Source organism: Papaver somniferum, chromosome 1 (assembly GCF_003573695.1).
Source record: "Papaver somniferum cultivar HN1 chromosome 1, ASM357369v1, whole genome shotgun sequence".
Lineage (NCBI taxonomy): Eukaryota > Viridiplantae > Streptophyta > Magnoliopsida > Ranunculales > Papaveraceae > Papaver > Papaver somniferum.
In genome coordinates, this window is record NC_039358.1 from 62,243,815 (window position 1) to 62,256,497 (window position 12,683).

Below are 12,683 nucleotides of genomic sequence, written 5' to 3' on the forward strand. Positions count from 1 at the left end.
GTGGTTTTATAATAAAGAAAGATGTTGTAGCCGTTTGGTGGATGTGGGCAATATACACACATTATGTTTATTGTTGAACCACGTTAAATCTGTGAGTACTTTACTTCATGTTGCTTTTGTTTATGGATTGCATCTGTGTGGTTCTCTTTCTCTTCTTCTTATCCTAGATCGTAGTGAGGTTCATGAAACAATCCGAGAGATCAAGTGTTTCTTGTTAGCTATTTTGTTTTTGCAGTATTAGCATGTAGATGTCGCTGAACCCCAACATTACGTACGTTGGGAAGCTTGATCTCATCCGTGTTGTAGAAGTTCCAAATGTCTTTTACTTTAAATTTTAATAGTTTGCAAGTATCTTGGGGTTTCTCAGGCCCATTTCCTTTAAATTTTGTTGTAACAAAAGTATTTCTCTTAATTTAATTTGGACCGGAAAGAAAACCAAGTTTGCCAATACGACGGCCAATACTTTGAACCTTTTTGTACCACTAGTCTATGTGACCGGTAAGATTTATGTTTTTTTGTAATTTTCTTTTTGTTACATCGAAAAATAATATAAAGAAACAAAAAAAATATCCGTGAAAACTTATCTTTTTCAAAAAATATAATAACATATAAACTAAGTTTTATTAACAATATCTTTGTTTTAAGAAAAGACATATTTTTACTTTTTGATTTTTACCTATAAAAGCCAAGTTGAAAAAACTAAAAATGTCACTTTTGAAGAAAAAATTCGGATCCATCTTTAAAAATATTTTAATAATTCTCGAATTTTTCCAAATAAAAAACATAGCATAAAATATTTGATCAATTACCTATTTTGCTGGGCTGGCTTCCAACCCTAATGATTTTAAAATTTTGATATTAAAAATGGGATAATTGGCTTTTGATACTCAAGTTTTGTCCGACTCTAAATTTTGGTCTAACATTTGTCCAACGTTAGGGCTTGGTACCTGGACCCAACGTTGACTCAAATTGACTGTCTATGACCTGATTTTAATTAATTTTGTAAAATAAAAAACAGTAAAAATACAGAGTTTACAAGTCTATCCCTGTAGCGGGACTAAGATCCAGCGGTTCAAAAAATAAAAGTCTACGGCTAGGATGACCAATTAAACCTCCGTCTTCATCCCCAACTCGATGTTCTTCTTCTGCAACAGTCATTCGCTTCAATTGCAGCTCTACCATCACTGATCAATTCCAGTAACACCCACTCTCTTCAATTGCAGAAACTTCTAAGTTTCTTCGTTGTAATTTATTAACTAACTACAAAACCATAGCAGTAACTTGATCTTCCAAATCCCTTGATTTCAATATCAAGGGAAACGACAGCTTTACAGATTCACCCAAATCCGTTTTTACCCCTGAAACTTCATTAAATACAACTACTTCTGATCCTTGACTGCCGATTCCAAACTCAATCAATCCCACCTTACAAAATTAATTTCAAAACTCCAATGGAAGTGGTCAGGTTTCTTATACATCTGTTTTCTCTAAACCCAACATCATTTCTTTCTCTCACAAAACGCTAATTTTCCGAATCAAACAAAACCGGAATTACTGAACCCAACAAAATCTCAATTTACCGATTAAATCAAACCCACAATTTGACTAAATGGAAACCTTAATTTCTGAATCAAACAAACCCCCATTTTCACTAAATGGAAAGCCTAATTTCTGAATCAAACAAAACCCCTATTTTTCGAATTAAATCTTCACTGACTACAACAGAACCAAATCCATTCTTTTTCTCGTTTTCAAGATCTCTGCCAAAAACTCCATGGATCGAAACTCTAACCAAATCTCATTTAAACTTCCCTTGAGTTCATCCATGCCTTGTCTTCTCAACAACATCATCCGGAGATTTGCAAATTTCGTTCCGAAATTTTACCCTACAAGTATAAATTTGTATTGTAAGTCTGAAATTTCAAAAGTTTAATTTCAATACTTTAACCCAAAATTAAGAGAGAGTATTACAAACCATTAAACATCCACATCGCTTCTCCAAATCATCTCTTGCGTAAAACCCATCAACAGATTCATGTTCTTCGCCGACCGAAAAAAATCAAAACCCTAATTGTTCGATTCAGTCGTTTGTTGATATTACCCAACTACCGATTCCACTGTATAAAAGATTTATTAGGTTTTTGGATGGAAGAGAAGTTCGTTTTTGTGTTGGTGATTGCAGTGGTAGTGCCGGAGAGATGGGGAGTGCAGAGAAAGTCGTGGTGATAAAGGTTTGGTGAAGGAAGAGAGAAAGATAAAGATAAATTCTTTTCGTTCTTTGCTATGATAATTCTGTAAATATTAAAAATACTAAAGGGTGCGATAATAAATGTATTAGTAATTATAAATTTTTTAATAATTATTAAACGGAAGTTAAGACTTAACCTAGTCAACGCGGGTCAACGTCCATTCCAGATACCAACCCCTAACATTGGATAAATGTTAGACCAAAGTCTAATGTTGGACAAAACCTGAGTACCTAAAACTAATTATCCCATTAAAAATCTATTTGTGCCTAATGGTCTAGTCTTTCTTGTAATTTTATTTTTGTCTCCCATGATAAGATTTGTTGCTCTGAATTAAGTCCAGCTGAATGGATAGATTAATCGGAAATCAAGTTTGATATTAGGAGTGTGTTGTTGGTTCCTGATGCAGAAGATGAGATCATTGGAAATTGTTCAGCTAAAGCTATCTACACCTTGCTCACGGATTCTGAACTAAATTGGGATTGCTCAAATGCCTTATTAAGTAAGTATGCTCCTCCAAAAGTGTTAGTATGTCTTTTTTGGGCTGCTTTGTATTATTCAATAGTCAATACCAACAAGAAGCATGCTGCAAGATAGAGGCGTAGTGATTCCTTCTAATCTCTGCTTGCTCTGCAATTTAACTTTGGAGACTACGGATCATCTTTTCATTCACCGTGAATGGGCTAAATATCTGTGGGACTTCTTTGTTTCTTTTCTGCATATTTTGTGGGTCATGTCAGGCCGTTTTAAGGATTTAATGTTGGGATGGAGGTTGCAGAGTAGGTTGAGGAAAATAAAGATGATTTGGCATCTATTTGATCGTGCAATTGGGGATACCAAAACTAATTAGGGATATAGGAAAAAGACAAAACCAGATTTAAATAGTAAATCAGAGTCACCCCCTATCCATATATTTCAACTAATTCATAATTTACCCCTCACTAATCATATTTAGTGGTTAATTATAATTAGCTAAGTTAATAGATTGGTTTGATAATAATTAGTATAAATCATAATCACTTCACTTGGGTGAGAATAGAGACAAATTTTTTGAGGTAATATGAATATGGTTAAAAAATGAGTACTCCTAACTTACAAAATGCCGACAAAATCAATGCCAACAAATGTTACAAAATATACATAAAATGGGTACTCCCAACTTACAGTGCCGTCATTTTAAGTTATTTATCTAGCACGTCGGCACTATTTTTCCATGGTCTTCATCATTTCCGGCATGGTCTTCATCACTCCGACATGGTCTTCATCACTAATACAATGCCGATGATGTAAAAAAAAATTACTTCCGGCATGATCTTCATCACTAATACGATACCTGCGATGTAACAAAAAAAATCGTTTTCAAAATGAGGAGCCGACAGAGAAGGAGAAGAGAATTTAAAAAGAAGTGGAGAATATTTAGGTTTAATTTAGTTTTTTAGTATTTTCGCACCTAAAAAACATTCCTTAGCAGGAACTATTGAACGAAAATATTAATTCATATCCCATAATTAATTTCCATATCCCCAATTCCACGTTCATCTAAATTCCCGTTACCATCTGTTGGGAATTATGGTTGAAATGTAATCGGAGAATGCATGGGGGGAGGACTAAGTCTAAGGATAAAATCATTCATTCAGTCACGCTGGATATCCATCTATGGAGCTTAAATTCTGAGACCTTTAAGTATGTCTCAATGATAGTCCTTTAACATCTGTAATTTTTGTACATATTTTTTCTTTTTAATATATCCTTCCTTCCTTTCTCAAAAGAAAAAAAAATAAAAAATTACCGCTCCGCCAATGAGACTCAGAACATCACCTACATTACGCGCGCACGACTGACCTCAGCACGACAAGGCACGAAGTATTTTTATTCTTTCACCGGTGCTGGTGGATAAGCTGGGGAGGAGTTAATACAGAAACGTGGATACCTATAAAGAGAGCATAGCGAACACGTGAAACACACGTCCGCATGTAGACGTATCTGATTACGTCGATGGTTCTTAGGAATTGGGTGCAACCACCGACATATCACAATGCCATGAAACACCATTTCCACTCAAAGAAGCGTCCGAAACAATATAAGATATGATTTTGATGAAAGAAGAATTGAAATATGAAATATTCAAGAAAAAGACAAGATACATTCTCAAGGACATGCCACACATTCTCAAGGACGAATAAGAATAACCTTTTATTCACTGATCCAATTCCAAGCAAAGCCTCGACATGGACAACAACCACCAATAAAACTTGGACGTGATGAAAGGAAGGAAAGGTGATCGAGAGTTCCATTTGCCAAAACAGATATTCTGTTCTTCAAGTGGACATTTTTTAAGATCAAGACAGCAGAATAATAGTAAATGGTCCCGGAAAATAAAGAAAGAACCAGCTGCCCCCGGCCGAATTCGATTCACTGAACGTGGTCAAGGCGAAGTTTTTATATCTCAATTTGAATGGAACATTTTTAGACCTCATCAGCAATGAAACAAGGGCCAATACTAGTTCGTCAAAAGAAAAAACTTCTTCTTTCTCTACTTCAACGGATGATAATTAATCGTTTTCAAATGACATATGCTAGTTGCTTGGGGTGTATTGTTTTACTTCCATTTTTTGCATTTCTTCATAGAGAAGAGAAGGCGTTAATATCAAATGAGTTCACACACAAAAGGAAAGTTTCATTCAATATTCACAACTACAAATTAGGTAGGCAGCTAATGGATAACATTTTTGCATCATTCCTAAAGGGAGTTACAAATTTGCTTGGGGGTGAACCAATTCAACGCTTGGAGCAATTTTGTCTTAACTGGATGTTGATGTACCCCTAAACAATCATGGAAATGCCTATAGTAATCTTCTTGTTTTTTTCTTGGGTGTGGTAATAATGTCGTTAAATTGACCGTCCAGTAGAAAAGCAATACGAAGGGATATGCTTTCCGACTTTTAGAGTCGGTCTCTTCTCTAGGAATTTAATATTTGTGACTCATTTTAATTAACCTGTTTCTGATGTACCATATCATCGAAACTTTTCTATATAAACAAGTCTCCGCTGCCTAGAGATGAGCAACAAAGCTAAAAACATTCAGATTTTAAGAGAGAAAAGAAAAAGAAGAATCATGGCTGCCGCTGCTGTTGAAGAAGGACAAGTTGTTGGATGCCATACTTTGGAGCATTGGACTACCAACCTTGACAAAGGCAAAGAACAGAACAAATTGGTATACTTTCTTCAAACCCTACTTTTTTACTCTTTTTTACTCTTTTTTCTATGGATTATTCTTAATTTCTGTGTTGAATTAGCTTTCTAGAGTATGGATTTTGAGCTAATGGTTTAGAATTGGTAGACATGAGCTTATTTGATTGATTTCTCTTTCTTGATTATGATATACTTGTTCAATTAGGTCAACTTTTCTAGTAAAATTTGTCTTGGTAGAACTAATTAGGGTTATTATAGCCCTGGTTTTGAATTTTAACATAGCTTAAGGTCGTTTTGGAAAAGCAAAACAAGGGTTTCTGCACCCATCCGATTTTGAATTTTCTTTTAGTCTGATTTTTTAACCTTTAAGTCCGATTTTGAACTTAAAAAATGGTTCATGTTTTGTTTTTGGTGCTTATACATGTTACTTCTAGGTTTTTATGTTGCTCATAATCTTTATGTGTTGTAGGTTGTGATCGATTTTACTGCCTCATGGTGCGGTCCTTGTCGCATGATTGCACCTATCCTAGCTGAAATCGCCAAGAAGCTCACCAATGTGTTGTTCCTCAAGGTGGATGTAGATGAATTGCAGGTGAGTTCAATTTTGAAACAAATTTGTTATGATGATGTTTTCATGAAATCGTGTTTATGAATTAGCACAGATGATGTTGGTATCCTTGATTAGAAAAACCTAAAGGAACATGTTTTATAATCGTCATCGAATATATTTCTCATGTGACTGACCTTAGCTATAAAACACAGAAATTGAACAAAGTGGTATACTTTTGCAGGTTGTTGCTCAGGAGTGGAAAGTAGAAGCAATGCCAACTTTTGTCTTCCTCAAAGGTGGAGTTGAGGTCGATAGGTTTGCTGGTGCAAACAAAACCAAGTTGGAGGAACTGATCGCAAAGCACTCTTGTTAAGTTTAAGCTGATTACAATAGACTTATTATATATATGTATTTGGAGTTTGCTTTTAAATTGCCATCCATGTCTGAGGATGTGACTTTGCTATGCATGAATCTGTAAGAACAGGCGGGGTTTCTGTCTTTCTTTTTAATAAACTCCAGTTTATGTTTGAGCCTTGCCACATTTTCTGTTTGAATTACTACTAGTAACAGTATGCATATGAATCATATGATACGAACTTGGCTGAATCTATAAATAAAATTCTACCAAAAAAGTGCAAGGTGCAAAACCCGATCAGCGCATATGTTGTGTATGCTGTATCCACAGTGCTAGTGATCAACTCTGCTTTAAAAATAAATGCATCAGGTTACAAAGTAATGCAAGCCTATGTTGTAAAAGGCGCCCTGGGCGCGAGGCGCCTAAGGGGCGTCTAAGAAAAAAAGCACCAAAGGCGCCAAATTAGGCTTACTGCTGTTGTTTTCTAATTTTTAGGCACTCGCCTGGGGCAAGCTAGGCGCTGGGCTTGGCGCCTCGCCTTGCCTAGCACCTGATACAACATAGATGGAAGCTACTACTTCCACTGCAACTGGATCAGACTCTTGAAGCAGTAGGTACCAAGACAAACCAACCAACAACAATGACAGTAGTTAAGAATGTCCAACCCTCAAATGTTACCCCTAAACCGAACACTACAGGAAAGGTAAGCAGGAAAATCAAAACCGCTAAATTCATTCCATTCCATATCCCAACATATTGAGATTATTGGCAACAAACAAGTCAGGGTCCAATGGTTCATGAAACCGGTTCGCCAACCCTACATGACTACAAAACTCAGTTAATCACGGTTCGTGAATCGGGTTCGTCAACCGCCATTCTTTAATACGAACTTTCAAATTTCAGTCCACACTGGTTCGTAAACAGTTCCCAACTGAACTTGCAGTTTGTGAATTGGTTCCCCAACCTAGCCTGAGTACAAATATCAGAAAATTCAATATTTATCTCTTATAATGTTTGAAACATTCCCGTATGATAAAATTATTTGTATGGGCAAGCTTGACTCGAAATTTATTCTTTGTAAATCTACTAGAAGTCATACAACATCGTTTCAAAAACATAGAATGGTAAGATCGTAAATAAAATAGAATGTAAGATAGTAAGTAAAATAGAATGGTTCAGTCTTCACATACCTGATATAGAAATTTTCCAATTGCCTTCTTCGATCTTCAGTCTTCAAGGGTGATGTCTGATACTCAACTACCAAATTCTAACCTAGTCCGAGACTTGACTTAGTAGACTAGAAATCAAGATGTAGTTTTGATCATCTAATGCTGAGAACAAGCTTGAGATAACAAAACTTGTGGGTTCAACCGAGTAATGCTCTAACAACCTCATTATCCTTTGGGCTGAAACCTGGTGGGTAGTCCTTAGCTTTTTTGCTCTGGGTTGGAGAAATTTCCATGATATCAAGAGCCTGAGTTTTTATTTTAGTTTTAGGGGGATGGGAAACTTCATGGTGCTTGTCTGTTGATGCTTTCTTTTCGAATCTTCTCTTATCTCAAAGTTGTTTCTTATGAATCTTGTATTCAACATTTAAACGTCTTGAATATCAGACAAAGTTGGGATCTTAGGAAATGGGTTTGGAATTTCAAGGGTAGTCTTTGGGAAGAAATTCTGCTCAAGTATGTTAGAAGATTCAAGATTTGTGTTGTTACGTCTGGTAGCCTCCTTGATGTGAATTCTTTTTTTCCTTGCATTGTGCTCCTTGATTTTACAAGCAGATATGATTTTTTTATGTTTCTTTTGGAAAGCTATAACTTTAGGGTTAAGGGTGAGAATGTTTTCCTGAGGAGGTCCATGTAATCCAGTTTTGAAGATAATGAAGTCATTTGAGCTATCAAGATCAGGCGTGTTGTTGGCTAGGACGATCTGTCTTTGAGCATCGTGAAGTTTGATTGCAAATTCAGTGGTTGCCTTGTCGGTATATCCTCTTATTTTGTTGATTATATGTGTTGAAGTTGGTGGTGCGGTGAATGGGTTTTGAGAGGTAGGGTTTGATTTCCAGGATTAAAGTTTATTCTTTCCTCACAGAGCGGACCAGGATGATCAAGGATCCTACGCGCTTTACAGAATTATAAGCCATCCAGAGGATAGGCGATTTCAAGCCAATGGGAGGTCATATGATCTTCATATGCGTCAACATCATAATTTAGAGCTTTAGTAACATCAATATCCAGTAACACTTCAGTGTTTTTGTCACCCGAGTCTCTGTTCTAGGCCTTTTTAGTTGCTTGATAGTTGCCAGCAGGTCTCAGCATGTTGATAATGTCTGGCAAAATGTTTCTTGGTACCCTTTTGACAAACATCCATATCTTGACAGTATAGAAATTAGCTTCATCCATAAATTACGGTCATAATTGTGGAACTTCATTAATAGCCCGTTCGTTTCAGGTAATTGGGAACCCAGTAATTGGATTCCAAGGGAATAGGCCCAATTCCCCTGAACCGAACAGCCCAAAAAAATTTAGAATTGGATTGCTAAGGAATCCAATTCCCTCCTATGGGCTCTATTCTATTGCATTGGTGGGTGGGTGGAAAGGAATTTGATTCCGTAAAAAACAAAGGGAATTGAGCGAAAATTACGAATCTGTCCCTCTGAAAATCTGGTTTTCTTTTTTCATTTTACTGAATAACCATTCGTATAGGTACTGAAATCGATCTGAGATCGAGAGAGAAGAAGAGATCGAGATTTTCTAACCATCTGAGATCGAGAGAGAAGAAGAGATCGAGAGTTTCTAACCATTTCGTTCGATCTGAGATCGAGAGAGAAGAAGAGATCGAGAGTTTCTAACCATCTGAGATCCAGAGAGAAGAAGAGATCGAGAGAGAAGAAGAAAGAAACCACTGAAGAATGAGAGATGGAGAAATACGATGATTAGGTTAGGGTTTTAAATTCTCGTATTTTCTTTCTTCTCTATCTGTATGTAATTTCATTTTTTTTAACTGCTCGTTTTGTTAGGGTTTTGATTTCTTTTCAGTTTGTTGCAGGAATGATTGATTAAAAGACCAATTATCATCTCAATTGGATTTTCGGCTTTGTGATAATCGATCATCAACTAAGGAACAATAATTTCTTCCACAAGAACTCTAACTTTCATTTTCAACAGTACCTATTTCTTCTTCTCCCGACTCAATCAACTACAGTATTATCAGCGTTTCCCTTTGATTCAACTAATAAGAACTTTCAAGGTATAATTCGTTCACCAATTTCATTTAAATTGATTTCGGTAATTTTTTAGTTTTATGATAAAATTAGCTTATGCATGTGTATGTTGGGTTTATGATATAATCCATGAAATCATCTTTTAACTGTCTCTTGATTGTGTTACGTTTTTTTTTACTTACTGATCTAATTACAGCTTTAGTTTTTCGTTGGTTTTTGCCTTTAAAAGTTCTGGCTGCACTTTTAACTATTGAATCTAAATTTGTGTTAGATTATGAGTACATGTTTATGTTTAGTCTTTGATCGTAAAGTTGGCTATGATTACAAAATACCCGCGCTTCTGAGAGTTATCTGTGAAGCTAAATAAAAATGGTTGAATTTCTTGATATGATACATTATTTATAGTTCTGCTTCAGAAAATTCTTGATAGAGAGCTGAAATGACTAGTTATTTTTATCTTTTCATAGATATGTGTATAAAATTTCCATAAGGTTTAATGAGTTGAATCAGTGATGTAGTGGAACTGAGACCCTGTTTACAGGGAGAACCTCTTGGGGAAACTATATTCATATGACCATAATGGATGTAGCGGAGGCACTGAGGGTATTTGTCTTTTAATTTATTTTCGAAGTTTCTATCGCCGTGATTTGTAAATAGAAATTCTGTGCTTTGATAGGGTCTTCATTGTTTTATGATGATATGGCTGGAAATGAATACCAAATTAGGTGAGAGGAAATTCCATCATGTTTTGTGATTATGAACAAAATCAGCAGCAGCACAGATCAGGGTTTTGAGTTATTATAAAATGATCCCATCTTAATGTGTATGTTTATGGTGTATCTGATTTTAGTGATCTGTTTAGGGACTTGTATGAATAAGTGTGTTAATTGAGAAGCCTATGATAATGTTATCCAATTAGTTGAGATGTAGTGGAACTGAGATCCTGTTTACAGTGAGAACCCCCGAGGTATTATGGCATTTTCATAATGATTTGGCCTGTAATGCTTTTATTTTTCTTAATTCTGTGGTGTTTCAGAGCCTTAGATAATGGTCTGTTGAAACCCTGTGACTGTATGATTGTTAACATAAGTTTGATAACATGTCCTTCAAATGATATTTGACTTGAGACACCCTGTGGCTGTATGATTGTTTACTGTTTTATCATCCGTGTATGTATAGTCATGTATGGTTGACCATTTTGTTCTTATCCTTTTCAAATTCAGACCCACTTTCAGTATGGCACCTCTAGTCTTGACAAAAAAAAGAAAACTTGAAATGATGACAGACAATATCCGAACAACGATGGATGATGTAACTTTATTTTACATTTATTTTTATTCATATGTCTTGCGTCATCAAAGCTGTGTGTTAAGAGCTAATGATCGTTTTGAATTAACTATGGTACGATTGTGGGTGATGGAAGATTTGGTATACAAAAGTGACACCAAATGTAAATCCCAACTTCGTCTCGATAGACGCACTTTTAGAATTCTTTGTCATAAGTTGCGCACTGTTAGTGGACTAGAAGATAATAGGAATTGTGATGTCGAAGAAATGGTGGCGATATTTTTATATGTAATTGCGCATCACCATAAGAATAGAGTTGTGAGTTTTCAATTCAAGCGATCAGGAGATACGATTAGTAGACATGTGAACACGGTGTTGAAAGGAGTTATTAGGCTTCAAGGAGAGTTGTTAAAAGAACCGGTAGCAGTCTCTACAAGTTCTGTTGACCAGAGATGGAACTGCTTTAAGGTATGAGATTGTCTCAAATGAAATATTATAACCTTTTTAATCTTATATGTCATGAATATCACTAATGAACTATTAACATCACCTTGTTTACCTTTAGAACTGCCTAGGGGCATTAGATGGAACACATATTAGTCTCCACGTTGCAACAGCAGACAAGCCTAGGTATCGTACAAGGAAAAGCGCAATTGCTACCAATGTCTTAGGTGTATGTTCTCAAGACTTGGAGGTTATATATGTATATCCTGGATGGGAAGGATCAGCTGCTGATTCTCGTGTTCTTAGGGAAGCCATTTACAAAAAAAATGGCTTAAAAGTTCCACATGGTAAGTTTGTTAGAGTATTATAACTTGAATCTGCGGATTAGCAAGTGTTTTTCATGTTTTTTATTAAGATAGTGATGTTTGTTTACATGCTTACTTGTTTAGGTTACTATTACCTTGTTGATGCCGGTTATCCAAATAGTGGAGGATTTCTTGCTCCCTTTAGAGGTCAACGTTATCATTTGAAGGAATGGGGGCGAGATCGTCTAGAACCCAGGACAGCTGAAGAATTGTTCAATATGAAACATTGTAGGGCTAGGAATGTGATTGAAAGAGTTTTTGGATTGTTGAAAATGAGATGGGCAATACTTAGGGGTCCCTCATGGTATCCTGTGAACATACATTGCCGTTTTATCATGGCCTGTTGTTTGATACATAACCTTATTAGGAGAGAAATGCCTATGGATGAATTTTTACCGGAAGATGAATATGAAGATGGACCAATTAATTTGGTTTCTCCTCAAGAAAGTCGAATGATCGAACATGTCGATTCCTCGAATTATTGGGATGTTCAGAGAAAGGAGTTAGCTGATCAAATGTGGGAAAGATGGACTGCACTTAGACGTAGGCGCATAGTTAGTTAAAATGATTTCATCATTTTCCTGTATTAGCTTACATTTTTTATAACTTTCATTTGTACTGAACTGGGTATGGAATATGCGCTTTCCTGATTTCGGTTCAACTTCAAGAACCTGTTTCCTGTATTAGCATGTAATCGGAAAAGGTATGTTGTTTAAGTTCATTTAATTGTTTTAGTAGACTTTTCGGCCTCTTAGATCAGGTATATTTTGTTGAGTGCTACTTATCCTCTTGATACGCGAACAATTTTAACAAGGGTGTGAGTTTTGAAACACTTCATAATGGATCGTTTTGTGTCATTATAGCAGGCACCAATAATATCATTTCATGATCTTGAGAACAATTATAAATTGAAGTGTTATAACTGTTCTTTAACTTGTGTATTTACTATTGAGGCTCCTTGTCAAACCTGGAATAACACTTCAGCTAAGAAACCTTGAACCTCGAATCAGTCATAAATTCA

General features: G+C 35.7%; 1 protein-coding gene, 2 long non-coding RNA genes and 1 other non-coding gene across 5 annotated transcripts; 3 read left to right on the forward strand and 1 right to left on the reverse strand.

Annotated features, from left to right (window-relative positions):
• Nucleotides 1-812: 812 nt before the first annotated feature.
• LOC113329672 lies at nt 813-2,265 on the reverse strand. Its single transcript, XR_003349969.1, has 2 exons — nt 1,976-2,265; nt 813-1,886 (listed from the first exon to the last, which is right to left on the reverse strand). It is a non-coding gene; the product is annotated as an uncharacterized LOC113329672 (long non-coding RNA).
• Nucleotides 2,266-5,300: 3,035 nt separating this feature from the next.
• Nucleotides 5,301-6,527, forward strand: LOC113288954 (thioredoxin H-type-like). Its single transcript, XM_026538117.1, has 3 exons — nt 5,301-5,460; nt 5,908-6,030; nt 6,230-6,527. The coding sequence occupies exons 1-3, from the start codon at nt 5,305-5,307 to the stop codon at nt 6,359-6,361; spliced, it is 411 nt and encodes a 136-aa protein (XP_026393902.1). The 5' UTR covers nt 5,301-5,304; the 3' UTR covers nt 6,362-6,527.
• A 2,701-nt stretch (nt 6,528-9,228) lies between these two features.
• Nucleotides 9,229-11,317, forward strand: LOC113329680. Of its 2 annotated transcripts, none has more exons than XR_003349970.1 (3): nt 9,229-9,282; nt 9,392-9,592; nt 11,190-11,317. It is a non-coding gene; the product is annotated as an uncharacterized LOC113329680 (long non-coding RNA). The 2 variants fall into 2 exon arrangements; XR_003349971.1 differs by having other exon boundaries at nt 11,197-11,317.
• On the forward strand, nt 9,879-9,961 carry LOC113342448. The gene has a single exon (XR_003356666.1). It is a non-coding gene; the product is annotated as a small nucleolar RNA U36a (small nucleolar RNA).
• Nucleotides 11,318-12,683: the final 1,366 nt, after the last annotated feature.

What these genes read in the sequence shown, in the direction of transcription:
- LOC113288954 (XM_026538117.1), top strand. Translation starts at nt 5,305, where the DNA reads ATGAGCAACAAAGCTAAAAACATTCAGATTTTAAGAGAGAAAAGAAAA. An exon ending in GCAAAGAACAGAACAAATTG is followed by an intron (nt 5,461 to 5,907) that starts GTATACTTTCTT and finishes TATGTGTTGTAG; the next exon opens with GTTGTGATCGATTTTACTGC. An exon ending in TGGATGTAGATGAATTGCAG is followed by an intron (nt 6,031 to 6,229) that starts GTGAGTTCAATT and finishes ATACTTTTGCAG; the next exon opens with GTTGTTGCTCAGGAGTGGAA.